This window comes from Denticeps clupeoides, chromosome 9 (genome assembly GCF_900700375.1).
Source record: "Denticeps clupeoides chromosome 9, fDenClu1.1, whole genome shotgun sequence".
In the NCBI taxonomy this organism is placed as follows: Eukaryota; Metazoa; Chordata; class Actinopteri; order Clupeiformes; family Denticipitidae; genus Denticeps; species Denticeps clupeoides.
In genome coordinates, this window is record NC_041715.1 from 638,004 (window position 1) to 657,616 (window position 19,613).

Consider the following 19,613-nt stretch of genomic DNA (forward strand, 5'->3'; position numbering starts at 1 on the left):
TTTGCGTTACTGCCGGCTATTTAGTTAATGTGAACGTTGTGACGTGGCCGCGGTGATGACCGCGGTATAATCACCACTTGTTTTGCTGCTTTACAGGCATGTTTTGCTGAAAACTCCCAGAATGCATTTCAGCATGTCACTGATTGATTTGTAAATGAAGTTCGGTGGTCGTTTGACGCAGGTTCTCAACCTTTTCTCGTCTACAAAGATATTAAAAATAAGGAGACGGGAGATGCGGCTAAATAAACGACGCATTCCGATTTGGACGCTTGGCTGAAATGATTTGCTCGCCTATCGGCCCTGATAGGACTTGTCAATCAAATGTCAGAGGGTATTTATTTAAAAATGAATATTCCATGAATATTAATGCACGGGCGGAACTTTATCGTTCCGGGTTCCTCCACTGGTGCTATCTCCACATGTCACTGGTAAGAAATGGCTCCACTTCCACCATCCCTCACAGCGCCCCAAGTGCAGATAAACAGTGAGATGCCATGATGGGCGCGGCAGGGGGGACGGGAAGTTAGCTTGCTGAGACCCCGAGCGGTCCGTCCCCCCTGTCCGTCCTTCTGCTCGGCTTCTCCTGCTTCTCCATCTCTGGGGGACACAAACTGGTGTTTCGTCCCCTTCTGTCGCCTCTCCTGGGAGGGACGCTCTGAGCAGCTTGTGGTCCCTCTGTCCACAGCAGAGGGACGAAAGTCGGACAGAGTCCCTCGCAGTCCCCCGTCATCAACACCCAGGACCGAGTCGCGGCTCATAATTAGCGAGGTCGGCACCAACCAGGCGCCATGAGCCGCTAATGAATTCGCTGGAAGGTGTCGTTGGATGATGATTTTTCACCAGATTTCATTTTGAGGACATCACAATGTCCACTCCTTCGTGACACAAAAAAAATCCCATTACACGACAAAATGTGCTGCAACCCTGCGGTGAAGATGAAGAACCGCGGCTGATCAGGACATAATAAGACCAGGGTTCAAACCCCACTTACTACCATCATGTCCCCGAGCAAGACACTTAACCCTGAGTGTCTCCCGGGGGGACTGTCCCTGTCGGCATCAGAATCGTGAATCTTGTCACGAGTGGAATCTGGGTCTGAACGAACCCACTCCAGATGAACTGTTTCCTTTTTCAAGCAGACATCATAATGGCTTGTTTAAAGGGGCCACGCCGCATTGATCGCTGCCTTCGCGCCGTCTTTACGGCCTCCTGTTCACCGGGCCACCTGGCCAATCAGAGCCGGGAGCTGCTGACCATTATCCTTTGTTGCTGAATGCATAATGGCCTGGCCTGGTGAAAGGGTGGTGAAAGGGTCAGTTGGAGCCCGAATGGCCGGCATCAAGTGGAGAGCTATTGATCGCCTCGTTCCCGGCGGCGTGGGACTGGCAGGTCCGTGCAGGGGGTCTTTTACAAGTAAAGAGAGCGAGAGTGTCTGAGAAGGGGTCACGTTCTTCTCTTGGACCCGTCCGGTTACACAGTTCTCTGCCTCTCTGGAGTATTTCACTCTCTCTGGCTTCTTCACGTTCTTCTTTTTGATGTGTGGAGCTGCTCTCCACCTCCACGTTCTCTCCAGGGAACATTTTCACGCGGTTAAGCTCCAGTTTTTTACCGGAAGTGCATTCGGCAGCGCTCGTGTATTATTTTGTACTTTGAATCATATTCTGAAATAACCAAAATAATTCCTTCTACAGTCCTGATGTTGCTAAGAAACATCATGCAGTCAGATAGTGTGTTCAGGCCGTCAGTAAAAAGTGATTCCGCGCCATTTTTACCCAGAATTCCCGCATTTCTTCCAAACATGATGGTAATAAGTGGAAGCTTGTCGTTGGGGTTTAATTAGACGCACATTCCACCATAATAACACGGCCAGTGAGTTGGGGGCGGAGCCTGGGAGCTGAAAGGGCGCCATTGTTGTGCCACTGATTGATGATGCCACAAGCACCACTAGCGCTCATCCCTCCAGGTCCCCAGATGCCACTCAGACCCTTGACTAAGGAAGTGAATTGTTCTCCTCTGTTTTTGGAGAGCGCGCTTCTCCCACCTGCGCTGGACTCCGTCCCCGCCGTCCAGCAGAGGTCCTATTTACTTTCATCTCCTAACCACGCCCCTCTAACCCGCTCTGCTAATTCTGCCGTTCTTCCCGGCCTTTTCCGTCCTGCTTGTTGGACGCGTGGACGCAGTAACGGCTGGTAATTCTAGCAGCAGAGACCCCCCATCAAAGAAATCTTGAAGAAATTAAAGAAATCTTTTCATTAATAAATCATCTTTGCACCTTTAGTGAAAGTGATAAGTTGTCACATGACACAGCACAGCACATGGTGAGCAGTGGGCACCATGACAGGCGCCCGGGGACCAGCGTGTGGGGACAAGGGGACCTCGGTGTCATTCGAACCGGCAACCTTCTGGTTTTATTTTTTGTTAAAAAGACTTTTTCTTTTTCGTCCTGTACGACTGACCTGCGGACATCTTTGATCATGATCACACGTAACGGCAAGTCTGAGCACATAACCTTTCATTTCTGAACTATGACGGTCAACCATACACCAAATAAACACGCAGGAAATTTACCGATAAGAACATGCGGAATTCATAGAACGATAACGGGAAGTTTTGATAAGGAAATGTGAAATGTAAAAAGTGGGACGTGAAATTGAGATTTTACAGGTTCTTGGTTGGGTGGGGCGGGGAGATTATTTTTATCTGATCGTTCGGCGTGTTTAGGAGCGGGAGGAGTGTGTGTTGGTGTTGGCTGGGTGTTCGGGAGGTTTGGTGTTAAATGGTCTCGACACGTCACCCCGTGATTGGCCGGATCGGCTCCCGGGAGCGCCGCCTATTAAACAGACTGGGAAACGGGGTCTCATTATCGCGGAGGTGTCGTGTCGGCCTTTTTCGGACAATCGGAAAAGGTCAGCGCGGTGACACCACCTGCACCGCAGCATCCGGAGATTCTGCTCCTCGTAATTTGACTCCTCGGCCGGTGAAGATGAAGATGAGCCGAGACGAAGGGGGAGAAAAATTCACACACGGCAGGATGGGAACTTTGATTTCCTTTCTCTGCCCTCTCTCTCTCTCTCTCTCTCTCGGCGAGCAGAGTGGAGCGCTGCTGCTGGGCGAGATAATTAAAGCCGAGCGGCGTCCATCCGTCCACGAGCACACAGTCAAAAAATAAGTAGAAATTGTCCCGGCCATCCGCGTGTCTCTTGCTCTCTGGTGGGTACGAGTGCGTGATGGCGGCGGTATTACCATTTGTTCGCTTTTTTTACGTTGTCCCGGCTCCGATGCTCGTGTTTTATATAAATGCTGACGGGAGCCGGTGACTTCGATCGGCAGGGCCGCCATCGTCAACGTTCACCGAAATTAGAAGAGTGTTTCATTTATTTCATTTACATTTCCAGCATTTACCAGACGCCCTTATCCAGAGCGACTTACAGGGACAGTCCCCCCCTGGAGACACTCAGGGTTAAGTGTCCTGCTCAGGGACACGATGGTAGTAAGTGGGGGTTGAACCTGGGTCTTCTGGTTCATAGGCGAGTGTGTTACCTACTACTGTTAGTGTTAATGATGGACAGAGCTTCGTCTCTTCGTTTTGGACAAGCCCTGAATTTCAGCCATTGCTGTGATGTGAAATCTGACCTGCTGCTCCGCTGTTGGATCATTTTTGGAACAGAACTCCGTGTTTCCTGCGTGTTTATCTTGTAATCCAAGATAATACATTACAATAATCATATTTGTGATTCTTTTACTTTTTTATACAGCTCTGTGGCTTACATGTATCATCTTGATCCATGTTGTAGGTGTTTCAGAAGACGTTCTCTAGCCAAGTTATTGTGACTTGTGACTTTGAGCTGCCATGTTTTTGCTCAGAATGTGCTGAGATCGGCGTTCCATTGTCAAGTCCCAACGAAATGAATCAGATTAACATCAGTTATTTCTTACTCCTCGGCCGAATGCTGCAGAGCCGCGAGTCTCCGTGAGACATTCTGGAACAAAATTAATCTCATTTTTCCAGATCTTGGGATCATTTTTGTTATTGTGAAACACTGCAGCACAGCACACGGTGACACAGTGAAACGTGTCCTCTGTATTTAACCATCACCCTTGGTGAGCAGTGGGCACCATGACAGGCGCCCCGTCGCTTCCTTGCCCGCTAGGCCACTGCTGGCCAGAAGAAGAGTGAACAGCCTCCTCACAGTTTACCTGTAAGACCCGGCGCCCTGGTGATACAGACATACGGGCCTCGGATTCGCCGCGGTGTGAGGGATCCACACACTGCCAGGTGCCACCTGCCCCGCACAACTCTCCTCTAGTGTTTCATCCTGCTCATTACAGCCCCACCTTCTCTCTGTTTGATTTTTGCAAATGGGAACATACCGTCTGTCTCAGGTGTCCCCACAGCATAAAACTGAATTATAAATCTGAAAAATATCATATTTAAAAAATAAATAAATAAATAAATGGACATATGATCATTTACTCTGCATACCTGTACCATATATACCATGTTCAAAAATATCTCAATATCTGGTGAGTTGGTGAAACAATATACAGCAATAGCTGAATTTCTGAATACAAAGCTTATAATACAAAATCCATAAATAATATAATTTATGGAGTTATGATAGTATTCCAATCAGTTGTCCACTTACCTAATAGACGTGCATGAAATTCTCTATATTCCAACGTTTACAACATAATGTTGCTCCCAGTGATACTGAGATATTAACACAGCACGGATGATTATATTACTGTGAATATAACATGGTTGAAGTTATGACTATTTAATGCTTTGTTAGAGTGCTGCTAAGGTGAGATACTGCGATTCATAGAATTCTTCTTATCCAATCAGAAGGCGTTTAATTTACTGTATCCGGTCCAGTTCTAAACAAGGCCTATCAGCAGTGTGTGTGTGTGTGTGTGTGTGTGTGTGTGTGTGTCAGGTGAAGGGTGAAGTGCAAACAAAAGCAGGCGGTGTTTCAGGAGATATTTCCTGGAATAGATATGGGCCTCGTGGGGTGACCTTAGAGGAAGGATGCAATGGCGCATCGCTTCTATTCCACGTTCCACTTCCACTCCTGCAAGGATATCTGCTGGCTGGATGCTCCAATAAAACACCGACGCCAACAATACTGGGAAAATAGATTCTGTTTCCCGAAGGTGCGTCTGATTTCCAAGTAATCAGCGTAGATTAAAGACATCAATCAGGGAAACTTTATTATCCATCGAGTTCATGATTCTTTATATCATGTTTTCTCATGCCGGTGGGTTAGCAGGAGACAGACAACCAGATTAAATGTAATCTGAGACTAAATCATCCCCTTCAAGGGACCGTAATGAGATCTGAGATCAGGGGGTAGCGCTGCGTTTGATGCTTATTAGCGAAATTAGCCTGGAACAAACTCCGAAAAAGTAACACTGGGAAATGAACTGGATGTAAATGTTTCGTTTTTTAACACATAATAATGTTAGATCCAAGATTACCTTTAATCTGTGTCTGTGAGTGCTGCAGTCTGGGATTAAGGACTTTCTATTGGAGTATGTGTGTTCGATTATTGGTCCCTGTCATTTTCTACACATTAACTTAACTACCCTGCATACACACAGGAGTGTGTGTGTGTGTGTGTGTGTGTGTGCATTTTTCACAACGTGTTGCGGGGTGTGTGGGCAGAGCAGTGTGTGTGTGTTGGTAACCAGCAACCTTCTTATCATGAGGCCGCTTCCTTAACCGCTAGGCCACCGCTGCCCCAAATAAATGTACATGTGCATTCGATGGAGGTTACCTCAACATCTTCTCATCACCACACTTCCTGAGTCCTGTAATGTGTACACTGACAGATAGGTGTGTTTAATGCAATACTTTCATGTTTTTATGCTAATTAAATATTCGTGCCATTATTGAACCCTCAGAACCGCAGTTCTAATTTTCTCCTCGGCCCCTAGGTTTGGGAAGAAGAAAGAAGACAAGGTGAAGGAAGGGAAAGGAACGGCACTGAAACAGAGCGCCGAGCTGCTGAGTGACGAGGAACTGGAGAGGATGAAGGAGGAGAGAGAGAGGTGGGCATTCAGCAGCACTGGCCACAGGTGTCATTTCTCTCTGCGTGAACATGGCGGAGCTGCGGGGAGGGTCGGGACTAACCCGTCTTTTATTGCTCTTTTTCATGACAGATGAGCGTCTTACATGATCCAAACGCACTATTTACCATAATAATAGGATCTAAAGAAGAAAAACAGCAAAAGCAACCAAACAGGCGTGAGTGTTTTATTAATGAGGCGAACAGCCTTCAAGACGGCGTGGACAGATGAAACAGAATGTAAAGTAGACGGGGGACGTTTCATCATCAAAGGAGGGGGCAATAACAATACAGATAGAAAAGGAAAACAGAGTGCTTTATAAATACGCGTTCTGAACTGCTCACTTAGGGGACACGTGGCCTTCATCTGATGAGACTTCCCATCGGCTGCGATTCGCGTCTTAAAATGGAAGCGCAAGCGTTGCATGTGGTCTTCATGGGTTAAACTAGGTCTGTTGTCCTTCACCGTTTAACCAGCCATCAACCCCCTCCCACGACAGATGAAGATATTGTGGTTTTTTTGTAGGTTCAGTGGCAGATCTGCTCTCTCTCTCCATATGCTACACGGTGGCGCTCAGTCAGAAGCGCCGCTACTGAACTGTGTGGGTTTTTATAATCTTCCTAAAAATAGACGCGCGGTGCCAGAGCCAGAGAGGTGGGGAGAGTGAGACGCCTTTGTGTTCTGTAAGATTGCTGTAAATAAGCAGCTTCAGACTGTAGAGAGACTCTGACAGGAGCATCATGGGTATGATCGCGTCACCGGTGTGTCCTCAGACAATTCATATGTCTGCATTATCTGACTTTCTGGTATAAAATTCTGTGCTTTCTGTACACTGTATGGTTGGTAAAGTTGCAAAGTTTTGTGTGTATGGGTAAGTTTGTCTGTAATGGTTAGCTAACACTTCAAATATGAATAACACTGTTCATTGTTACAGACCATCATCATCAAATCAGGTCTAGATTACACACAACAAAACATCAGTCATATTATAGCAATGCAACAAATTCTGTGAGGCTACAATCCAAACACTTTTGGGATTTTTTTATTTTATATTCTTTGTATATTTTTTAAAATGTCATTAAAATGTGTGTGTGTGTGTGTGTTAGGATTGAGGCCAAACATCAGGAGCTGAGGGACAAGCAGGGCAGGGACCGCTTGGCTCCGCCCGATGTGGAGGATGACGACATGGACCCTAATTACGCCCGAATCAACACCTTCAGGGACCGGATGGCGTCCCCTCCACAGGGGCCCTACCAGCCTCGCTCCCTGTCCCCACAGGGGCCTCTACTGGGCCCCAGTCACAGCAGAGAGCCATCGAGCGAGGACCCGCTGGATGGACTCTACGCCAAAGTTAACAAGCAGAGAGCACCGCCCCCCCTGTCATCTGACATGTAAGACACGCCCCCGGTTTGCACACACCCACGTAAACAGGGACATGTAGACGTTCACACACTCTCACAACCACATGGATCATTCACATGATCACGTACCCGGAGGAAAAAGCCACGTCTCCTCCGGTGGCAGCGCCTCATAAACAGCAGCGGTGGCGGTGCAGTCGCAGTCTGGCGGAAAATTCATTAGCAAGGATTACGCTAAACGGAGATAAAATCACACACCGCTCTCCGGTGCTGTACCAGGGGAGCAGCTCTGCACCAACACCCTAATTTACCCAAATTCGCCCGCTCACCCATCAGAATTAGTGAGCGCTGTCAGTCATTCCCGCGCTCTCCTCCTCTCCCTAGTCTTTGCTAACGAAATCTGAGGACATTTAGCATTTTTCACCACGTGCACATCGTGTCTTTGTTGGTATTCATAGTAATAACACTGCAATAAATGTGTTATAAAACATTGCTCATTGACAAAACGCACCCATCCAGACAGCATCCCCCTTACGTTCCGTGTGCGGCGGGACGCTGCCGGTTCTGTCAGGTCCCTCCTCTCGTGGCGCCTCGGAGCGAAGCGTGTGATGCAGGCCCGGGGACCGAGAGTCATTAAAGAGACTCCGGCTCATTTGGACTGACAGGCAATTAGGCAGAGTCTGGCGCCCCGGCCGCCTCCGAAATGGCCACTCCGCCGCTCGCTCCGTCCGTCCGACCGCCGTAGCGGGACGGTTTAATTACCGCCGCTCTCCCCGCCTCTGCTCCAGCTCCCGTTCTGTACGTAATAAATGGCGGAGAACGGTGGAGTAATTCATTTAGAACGCTGGAGGGGTATTTACAGGCAATTACCGGGCAGCCCAGAACGGAGAGTAACAAAAGATGCATCCAGGAGAGACCCTCCACGAGACCGACCTCGGAGGACAGGAGTAATTAAAAGCAGCGGGGGACGCTTTCGAGAGGGTCCTTGTAACCCTTGTGGCCAATCAGAGATCCCAGGTTGAGGCATGTGGAGAGCACAGGTGGGGGGGCGCCACTTTACCCCTGAATACACTCCTAATAACCCCCACCCCACTTGAGCGCTCTCGCTGCCCCCCCCACGAGAGGACAAAGAGAGGACGCAGTATTCAAACCGAGTATTCAAGAATAACAAGGGACCCCCAAAAACCTCGCGCGGCCCCACATTTCCGGCTTCGGTCGAGCCGCTGCGCTGCTGCGGGTTTTACATCACGACGCTCCACGCCGCCGCCGCCAAGGCCCGGGAGAAAGCAGGGTTAACCGGAGTGCCACTCGTCCCCCGCTCTTTTACTTCCTGAGAGTCCGCGTCCTCTGTTCATTTAGGGACTTCCTGAGTGTCCTTCACTGAACAAACGGGTTCCTCCTCTTCTGATGAAGGTCTATTCATGCGTCATTCGTTTCTCGCACACTGATATTTACACGAATGCATCTTGTCTCTTAGCAACAAGTCTGGTTCATATCCTCACGTGCTTTCCAGACTCGTGTTCAGCTCATTTCCTCTTTTGACTGAGAAAGACTTTTTTTTTAATAAGTGCCATTAATCTGAATTCTAATATTATGTTAGCAAAACAACAACAGCCGGCCGCATGCTAATTTATCGGCGAGGGTTCGATGGTGAAGGATCGCCGTAACTTGCTCCTCACCTGCACACCAGCAGCAGGGACCTTGTTGAAGGCCTGTCCAAATGATGTTACGCCGGCAAAATGTCTTCCTAATTACGTCCTGGATTGCAAATGGCGTTTAAAAAGCGCTGCCACTTGTGGTTAGCGGCGGCGGACGCGCGGTGTCATGCGGGCCGAGCACACTTATCTTTTGTTGTCAGATTTAATTTCACAACGTGTCCGAGCAGGACAGGTGGACGGTCCTGCCCCAATTAGCCGAGGGGAGAGGTGCCCGCCTTTGCCCCTTGTGTTTGATTGGTGGAGGGGGTGTGGTCATGTGACTCCTTTTTTTTTTTTTTTTTTTTTTTTTTCAGAGAAATGTGCCTGAGAGAAGAAATAAATCGAATAAGGAATAAATATGTAAAAGTGATGTATTGGTGAATTATTTACAGGTTTAAATGATAATTACTATGAAGATAGTAGAAATCTCATACGAAGTATTAATTATGTATTGAGTTTGTTTGATGATTCCCATCCAGCTGCTCTGTACGGATTCATCTTGCCTGGAAGTGATGGACACGGTCGTTTGGGACCTGAACGCTCGTCTTCAGCTCAGACATTCGTGACGACCGTGGCCGCCATTAACCGAACGCTTATGACCGCTGTTTCCAACACTTCAGACTATTACACGGTTAACTAACATTTACTACTATTTATTATAGACTGTATAACACGTAACTTTATAACCACATATTGTTTATTTGGGACATGTGGGCGGAGCTAAATACCAGGCCAGGAGCTAATCTGAGCCTCGTATAACCACAGCGAGCCGAAGCAGGGGAAGAAATAAGTTTGGGATTTATGTGCGGACCCTCGGCTTTTCCTCTGTGTCGGTGTGTAAGCAGTTTGTTTTATGATTAAGTCCAGGCCCGTGGGCAGCGTGTGGCGCTGAGCATTGATGGTGTTATTGGTGTGGAAGGCTAGACGTGCACTCCATCAAAATGACACCTCTAATTACCTTCCCCTCGGACAAAACTGATGGATTTTTGGGGGCGATGCACACCAGCGCACCCCCACACACACAATGTCTGGCCTTGGGCCGTAGCAGAGGTGCAACAGGGTCGTCTTGAAATGCCAGATCTTGTGCGTGGGCACGGATCAAAAGTAACCCGGCGATTAATCGGGGTGTGATGAGCGCGATTAATCTGAGCGCAATCATTCAGTTTTTTTCCCGCTCAGACATGTAGAATATCTCACGGCAGTGGAAATATATCCTCCGCTGCTGATTCGGAGTTGAGAGTTGATGTCCGGTGGTCAGTGAGGCGCAGGAACCCTCATTAGCAGAGATCCTGCAGCCCGCTTCCGTAATTGGGGCCCGTCCGTTGCAGAACGCGGAGATCCAGAACGAGGAGGGCCGGCCAGTTCGGTGTGTTTGTATGGTGCGGCGCCCCCGTTCATTTCCTTTTACGATGGACCATATATTGCGTGAACGTGCAGGGAGGGAGAGAGAGAGAGAGAGAAGATGGATGCCGGCGCGCGTTTCAGCCGCATTCTTCCCGGCCTTCCATCACCCAAATTGAGAGGTGAAAAATGGGGAAGTGGAGGAAAGCAGCAGCATAACTCTCTCTCTCTCCCTCTCTCTCACCACCTCTCCCATACCCAGGCCCGGTGGGGGCGGGTCTCTGTCAGAGGCGTGTCACTTGTTTTAATGCTCAGTTCATGGTCGTCACACACACACACACAGTAAAAAATGCACACGCACGCACAACTCAACATTGCAGCACGAGACCTCAGCTTCCACCTCTTTTTAATCCTTCTGTTTTTCCGAATGGGAAGAAGGGTGGGTACACACACACACACACACACACACACGCACAATCTCTCCCCGGCGGGCCTCCGCGTCGTTGAGCCGCAGCGTTCCGACCCGTTCCCACAGACTCATCCCCGTGGAATGCCTGGCACTCCGGCACATCCACTCTCCTCTTAACAAGCTCCTTCTCCCTCTTTCTTCCTCTTCATTTGTCTTAATTTAATCCTCTCTGCTTCATTCATCTGTCCTTCATAAACCTTCTCCCCGGGCGCCCCGCGAGGGGGTCAGGGGTGACAGCAGAGACGCCAGACGAGTGTGACGTTGTCAGGGACAGAATGTGGACGGAGTGAGACGTCTCTTCAGTTTATAATATACGTTTATAATTCTTGTAAGAGGAGGGGGAACCGTGTTTATAACGCGGTACGTGTAAATCGTCGTGGTCGTATTAATTCCGGAACTTTCTCAGCATGTTGAACTCTGAGAAGTCGCCTGGTTGGCTACGCGGACCTTCGTCCCGCTCTTTCCTCTGTCAACACTTTACCTGTTAAACAAACACTCGTGTCCCCGGAGGTAAATTGGCCGCGGGCGCCAAGTGTCACGCGTCCCCCTGCAGACGAGCGCCGAGACGAGCCGTGTCCCCAGAGCGCCAGAGTCCTGATTGGCGGTCGGCTGTGTTGACACGGGGACGGAGGCTTCTCCGTCGCTCCTGTTTGCCTTCCATTCTACCAGAGGGTCCTGGAGAGACACTGATTACTGTGTTCGTGTGGAAGATCAAGGGTGACTGATCTCCCCCGTCCACCTTCCAGTCTAGAGAAGAAACTTTTCCCGAGCGAGCCACTTCCTGTGGCAGCTTCTTCCGTGCTGCGGTGTTGGAGGGGTTTTTTTTTTGTATATTCCTACATCTTTCTTATATATATATATATATGTGTGTGTGTGTGTGTGTGTGTGTGTGTGTGTTTGTGTGTGTGTGTGATCTGCAGCAGTATGGACCGGATACAGCAGCTGAGACGAGAGTATCAGCAGGCCCGGCGGGACGGGACGGCGCCGTTCTACGAGGAGTTGGAGGCTCGCCGCAGAGGACCGGAATACGACCCACAACGCGTGAGTGGCGTTCGAATAAGAATGTAGGACTGCGTGGTGGAAGTCTGGTTCTATTTATATAGATTTAATAGGAAGAACCTTGAGAAGAACCCAGACTCGGCCAGATGAAATCCCTTCTTGTCTGATTGACCACTAGTTGACGCCGAAAAGCTGATGTAGAGTTGAGATGAATCCACTGGCCGATCAGTGTGTAGTATATTTACATTTACAGCATTTACCAGACGCCCTGATCCAGAGCGACTTCAGTATTTACAGGGACAGTCCCCCCCTGGAGACACTCAGGGTTAAGTGTCCTGCTCAGGGACACGATGGGAGTAAGTGGTGTTTGAACCTGGGTCTTCTGGTTCATAGTGTTACCCGCTAGGCTTTAATGTTTTAATGACAATATATGTGCTGTGAAGGCACTCTGACCACTGGTCTGTACGCTACGTTTAAATCGGCCCGCGCTGAAAACGGCTGAAACTTTTCTTGGACTTGGGTCATTACTGACCTCCCGTCTGCTCCACCGCCTCAAACCCTCATTTATCGGCGGTAATGCGCCAGTGCGCCGCGCTCACGCTGCCCACACAGGAAGAAGATGAGAAGACGGCTGCCCTGCTGGGGTCACGCAGAGCTTTCCCAGATCTGCCCAGTTCGCCCGCGTTGGTTGCTACAGTAACCTGCGGGCGGCAGGGGACGTGCTAATAATCCCATCTGAGGAAGCAGAGGGATCTAGAAATAAACACCCGGTCCTCGTATTTTCTTACATAATTCATTGAAATCCAGTTCTTATTCATGCCTGATAGTCAGTGTAAAAACCAGCCATTCTCCTATTAATCTGCTGCATATTATAAGCCAATAAAAATAACGGTAAAAAGTCGTTTTTCTCAGGGCTGCCAGGTGGTGACACTTCCGAGCCTAATCTTGCTGTCCTTCTCCGCGTTTTTTCCGCATGAATTTCGGAATGTTGACGTATACCAGACCTCTGTTTGTAGTGCTTGTGCGTTTTTATTTGCGGTTTGTGCAGAACCTGAGTTCTTCGCGGCCCAATTTGACGCCCATCGTCCGTCGCAGATACTCATCAAGGGACGAGCGCGAGCGCCGAATAAAAACGATTTAATCTGGACCCGGCCATTATACCACCGTCTGCTACCAAAAGCAATCAGACCCCGCGGGCTAATCTGTACCCGGACACTGATCTGTATTCCCGCAGGTGCGGGGGACCCCGGCGCCGGTGCTGGAGGCGGGATCGATCGGCCCTCGGCGCGAGATTAAAAACGCCGGCCCGCCGACAGCCATTACCTGCTGTAATGAGCGGACTCATTACGCTGGACCGCGTCCGCTTTCAGATGTTTGTTCCTCGCAGCTGTTTAGTAGCAAATAATGACACCGTCAGGGGACGGCTTAAAGGGACAGGCCGATATTCAAACTTTTCCCCAATACACTCGTAATTAAAAAGTTGGTTTCCATAATCAGACCAGCATACACAGTGCACACAGTTCACGTGTAGAAAAATGCAGCTCAGTTTATATATCGGCAGCGTTTTCACCAACATTATATTAATGTCAGAAATCACAAGTTTGAGGCAATTAAACGTATTATTGTTTGTGAACAAACCTAGAACCGCATCTACCACGTAGTACGCTGGTATCATGGAGCACAGAATATTCAGGCCATTGTGGAGGATAATGCATTAAATGGGCTGGGATGTGTTGAAGGCGGAGGTTCGGACCGTGTAGGTTTATTTACGTGCACAGTTTGAAGATGTCTGCTTTTTAATAAGCAGAAAAGAACGGGATAAACTGGCTCGGAACGTTCTGCAAGATACGTGGCGAGGTGCTGTCTAGTGGACGAGGTACTGACGGATACGCCCCCAATTTAACCTGGCCAATTGGAAGTCGCCGTGGTACGCCTCTGGACACAGGGCTGGTGGAGAATCAGACTCGAAAAACGGTGATCTGTCCCTCCGTCTTCTCTCTCCGCAAGACAAAGAAACAAACAAAATAAAAGACATTCCGTCCACCCCTGTACAGGACGTGGTGCTGGAATCCCAGACGCTTCCTGAACCAACGCTGATCTAGTGACTGTCCTGGCAAAATGTGGCGACGAGACGAGCTGCAGACGAGACTGGAACAGAGAGAAAAGGAAGCGTCCCCTCCCTCTCTCATCTCCGGACGACACTCCAACTGGGAAATAAGACAAAAAACACCAGTAACCACCGGTCAAGTCCGGTCAAGCACATGAAAATAGACGGCATGGGGCCACAGTGCGGCTAGCACCGTAAAGACACGTCAAATATACCCAAAAGTAAAGATCAATAACAGTGAGCGAGCAGTAGTGGGCATTTAGTGCATATGTCCAAAAAAAACAACAACATTGACTTTATGAATAATTATGAGAAAGTCGTCTCCTGTTTTCGGGGCTACGTGGTGGGAAGAAGCTGGTGTGCAGACTGGGTTAACCGTCTATGGGATTGATGCAACGTGAAGGGACAGGCACCTCTTTCACTTTTTAAGTTTACTTCAGCTTTACTTTAGAAGAATTCAGGCCCAGTTCATTAGTTCCTGACCTCAGACATGAAATCGTGTCACAGCGCGGATCTGTTGAGGCAACAGGGCCACGTTTTTTTATGGAGGAACCTGGAGAGGATCTGAAGCGAGGACGAAGCGGTTTTTTATAAATACGTTCCTTCGTAAAAGGTTTTTATTTGGGGACGGTGGCGATGTTTTACTATATATGGTGCGGGAGGCTTGTAGTGTGAGAGAGACGAGCCCGAGTCTCGGTAATGAAGCCACCAGCAGCAGCCGCTCCTGCCCGGCACGACGCCGCGGCCGGCTGCCAATCCAGCCCGGGCACCGCTGCCCGCCAGGGAGAGACAATAAGAGGAGCGGGACGAGGGACATGTGAGCAGCAGCTAAAAAAAATGACACTGGGGAGCGTTCTAGAACACCTGGGCTCGGTTGCGGGGACACAACAGACAACAGAAATAAGAGAATTAGAAAGAGAGAATAGAAAGTATATTCTCCCCGGTGAGTTCTGGAAGTAAATAGAACGTCTTCTTGTTTTTTGCGCGAGTGGCGTCTTTGTTTTTCTCATTTGAGGTTGCAAGATTGCTTCAGGTTCCTTCAGGGTTCTCTCTCTCTCTCTCTCTCTCTCTCTCTCTCTGTCAGTGCAGCAGCCGGGATGATGAAGAGTGTGAGCGATAATCCACCCTCCTCATCAGCAGCGCGCACTGATGCGATTAGAAAGCCGCCTAATTCATTTCCAGCGCGGCTTGTGCCCGCTAATCGACTCTAATGGTGTTTTATTTTTCCCTCTTCCCCGCTCTACCCGGTCCTGTTGGACCCGTGGAGCCCAGTGAGAGGCGTGTTCAGGGTGCCGCGTCCTGGATGTGGGGACGCTCGTTGTAATGGGGCTTTTTCTGGTCCGTGTCCCAGTTACTGAAGTCCCGTTTTCGCCGCAGATTCTCCCCGTTTTCTCCTCCCATCTTGTCGCAGAGTACGAGGTCGGAAACTCTCCCGTTCTCGGCCAGAGGGCCGAGGGGCCACCTCTTTTGGGAAGTGATTGTTTGCGTGAGGATGTGTGCTGTTTTGGACGAACAAGTCATGCTGAGGGCTGGAAAAAAACGGAGGAAGTGTCTGTTTCACAAGCCCGTGTCGTGCGGGAGAAGCCGTATTTCACGTATTTTTAGGATTCTGGCTGCTTTGAGGAACTGTGTCTCGGAGTTTATAGATTTGTTGCTCCTTTTTCACACAAACACACGCACCCCAGAATGAATTCTGCTTTGAAAACATGATGTTCCGGGATTCCTGGCTTGGGAAGTGCATGAAAGAAACAGGAAGTGGCTGCTGCTTGCTGGTTATCTGTAAGTTGGAGACGAGGAACTTTTTGTTGCACCCTGAAGATGAAGTTTAATCATCTGTTATGAAATTTGACAGGGGGAGGAGCCTGTAGGCATGACTGACGTCTAACATCAATCTTGGCCTGTGTGTTTTGTCTGGGTTTAATAAATTCGGTTTTGACGGATCACGTGACACCGCGCGTAAGACGGGTGGAATGCAGCGCTCGGCTTTTTGTGAGAATAGTGAAACAGGAGCCGGAAGTCGTGAGCTTTTTTTGGGCGAAAGAGACGTCTCCTCTGAGGCAGAGGGCCAGATGATGTAATAGGGCCAGTCCGGGGGTCGCGACCCCGCGGGTGTGCATTACTGCGCTCCAGACGGGCGTGATGTGGTGGCGGTGATGTGACCCGTGTGATGTAGCCCGGCGCGTGATGGACTCGTCCGTCTCTCTGCCTGCAGGACCTTCAGTTCATTACCACACAGCAGAGTGGAGGAGATCAAAGCGGGAGGTGAAGGGGTAGTAACTCACTCCTCTTTTTTATTTTCTTCCACCTGCTTTCACCTTGTCGGCTGAGATGAAAGCCGGCATTAGACGGGCACCACCGTACGCTCCTCTAATGGGCATTAATGACCCCCTGGCACAGCTACTGTGAAGGATTACCCAGTGACCCAGAGATTATCCTGGCAGCATCGCCTTTAAATAAAATGTCCTGTTTTTGGTCCAAAAACTGTACAAACTGATCTTTTTCACCACTTTTCTGCTTTTTAGTCAACGTGCAAATCAAAACCCACTTTTATTCTATTTCCAAACCGAACGTAGGCTGCTCGCTGAGGTCAAAGGCCTCTTTCTTTTTTATTTTAATTTCAGTTTAGCTTGCAGTGAGGTCATAAATAAAAGGACATTTTACACATTTCTGGACACGCACTGCAGGGCCGCGCGTTAATAGTTTGCTGTTTGAGGGCCATTAGACGCACATTCCTCGACAAACAACATTTAACATGCCTGCGAGCGCCGGCTATTTCTGTTTGTTCAGTCCCCTTTTTAGCCGCGGCCATCAGCCCAGCGTAGGTTCGTAAATGGCCTAACGCGTCAGGATTGTGGTGTCACGACCCAGATATGGACAGAAACGGCTTTAAAGCCGATGGGACCACCTGCCTGGCGAGACTTTAAAGCTCAGTCCAAGCACCAGAAGACAAGGCGGCGCTAATATTTAGACAGCAGCATTTTCGCATGGGTTCTCTTGCTTGTAGGCTGTAGATCTTTAAGAAATGTGTTGTGGAACACTGGCGCGATTGTTCTGCTGAAGAACAGTAACAGGGTGTTGACTTGTGACTCATAAATTTCTCTCGTCCTCCTTCATCTGCTGTTCTAGCAACGGTGAAAGAGGAATTTTGCGGTGTTGGCAGAGTCGGGCCGGAGTGTGTTGTTTCTCTCCAAAAATATGAAACGAAGGAGACCAGTGAGCCCCCTTTAATGAAGAGGGGGGGGAATGGGTTTCCAGAAGACCCTCGGAGACTCCTCGAGTTCCTGTGTGGGGAAACGGAATATTAATCTGCGCGCTGAAGCCCTGCCAGATCAGGGGACTACTGGGACCCCCCCTGCCTGACTCAGATTTTAAACCAGGGGCCGTTTTCAGTCCTCGTGGCTGCAGGGTGTCCGTGAAGGGCAGCTGGACCGTCTAAAGGTCGAACACTTTCTCTTCAGGTTCGCTTCAAAAAGTCATCTTCTCACACTCACTCGATAGGACGTCAACAGCGCCATGGAGGGACCTTTGTTCACGTTTAGTCAATGTACTAAATGTATTATTGATGGAATTATGTGCGACAGTAATCCTATTCATCTGTTAAGGAGTCAGTGATGTTAAAATAAATCTCCAGCATGACAACAAGCCATTGTGTTGTCTGTGATGTCTCGCCGCTGGCTTTGAAATATCCGCAAACTTCCCTGGAAAAATAAAGTAATAGAGTGAAACTAATCAGGATTCTTTAATAAAAGCACCAATAATCCATCTGCACATTCAGTTTGTTACAGCACCGTGAACATATTTTATCAAGAGTAAGTAAGACAGGAGACGGCGCCTTGCACTCGGCTCTGCCACATTATTCAGGAAAATTCATAGGTACACTGCCAGCCAGAAGTGTACAAGCCCCGGATCTGTGGCGGTTCTGGGGACTCAGATGGAGCCGTTTTGAAGAAGCATAATTCGTATTGGTTGTGTGAGGAGGAAGTGAAGTGAAGTTTTCACCTTCATGGCGGCTTTGTTCACTATCGTCATCGTCAGCCGCTTGATGAGATGCTCATTAACATAAGTTCAGTATAAACCGTCCCCGTTGTCCAACTGAAGGTGGAGGAGAGAGGACGAGTGAAATGCTACCATCACAGTAAATTGAGAGGTGCACATCTTCAACTTTCTGTTTGTTATGTAACCTGATGTGTGTTATTTCACAATTGTCATGCAGCAACGCTGCAGCACAGCACACGGTGATGCGGTGAAACGTGTCCTCTGTATTTAACCGTCACCCTTCTGATTAACCGCCAGGCCACCACTGGCCCTGCCACTGAAGACCTGTTAAAAGCGTGGTACCATTTCATCATGCTAAGTAAATAAACTGTTCATGCTCCAACTCTCTCATTCATGCACACCAGCGGGTGGTTTGTTCCAGTTATTATTTACTTAACACATTCATAAAATGTAATGAATTATTGCTCTATGCCCGTTGCTTTTTGAGCTGCTCAATGTGGTGATTTGTGTGACTGTCGCTGCACTTCATTACGCGCCTTCTATGATCCAAGTATGGAAGAAAGGAGGGAAGGGAAGGAAGGAAGGATCGGAGGACAAGCTGGTCTCAGCTTCAGCAGCTGCCTGGGAGGTCAGGCATCTGAGCAGACAGGGTCAGGTGAGGAATAATGGGATCAGATGACTGGCCTCAGAATATAGAACAAGGAGGGCGGAGTGGGGAGGGAGGAGGCGCCCGGTCTCGGTAATAATTGAGGAATTTTAATTGGATTAGATGTTTGACCTCACTGTCTGGATGGGATCTCACAGGCTTTTTTCTTACCTGTTTTTCCCATGATGCTTTTTCTTTTTTTCCCCTCTGTATCGACAACATTTTATCCAGCATCTGCTCCAAATTCCCTTTAGAACGTTCTTCCGTCATGCTGGGAGAACAAAGAAGCCATGCAGCTCGAGCAACAGCGTTTACATTTACACTCCTGTGTTGTTAGACGGACAAGTTGGACTGTGGGGTCCCCGGTCATCAGACCCGGGACCCGTAGCCTCGAGTCGCACCACCAGCAGGATGAATGGTCTGTTTATTCATGTGGGTGGGTTTGGTGATGGTTGTGGGTGTGATGGCGTGTGGTGAGCGGTGAGTCTGTTTTTGATTAAGGCTGATAACAGGGCTGGACCTGTGTGACTCTCCTGCAGGGTAGAACCAGGAAGGTCCTCACCATGTTCCTCCTCTCTGCTCGGGGAGCATCCCGGGACCCAGGCTGGGCTCGATAGCCCCAGGGCCAGCCGTGTGGCTCCATGGACCAGGCGCTGGAAGTGACCCACAGCTCATCAGCTGATTCTAATCTGATTAGAGACCAGGACGTGGCAGGAGATGGGGTGGGGAGCCTCAGCTGCAGTTTAACTACATTTATGAATATATATCATTATTTCTGGCTGGCTGGAGATGGTATACATTAAAACCGTATAATGCATTAATAATTTCAGCATATTTAGACACACCAGGGTGGTCCATGGTCAGACCATTCCAATTTTGTTGGTTGGTAACCCTGACTCGGCTGGCAAACCTAGTTTTCTGATGTTGTGTG

General features: G+C 49.0%; 1 protein-coding gene across 7 annotated transcripts in view; it reads left to right on the forward strand.

Moving 5' to 3' along the window:
* Positions 1–19,613, forward strand: part of pard3bb (par-3 family cell polarity regulator beta b) — a 138,354-nt gene that overhangs the window by 102,328 nt on the left and 16,413 nt on the right. For 6 of the 7 annotated variants that reach the window (XM_028991005.1, XM_028991008.1, XM_028991009.1 and 3 more), the window contains 3 exons: positions 5,938–6,051; positions 7,176–7,460; positions 11,855–11,975. In XM_028991005.1, the coding sequence (XP_028846838.1) occupies positions 5,938–6,051; positions 7,176–7,460; positions 11,855–11,975 (520 nt within the window). The remainder of the gene's footprint in view (positions 1–5,937; positions 6,052–7,175; positions 7,461–11,854; positions 11,976–19,613) is intronic. The other variant, XM_028991006.1, reaches the window with a different exon arrangement.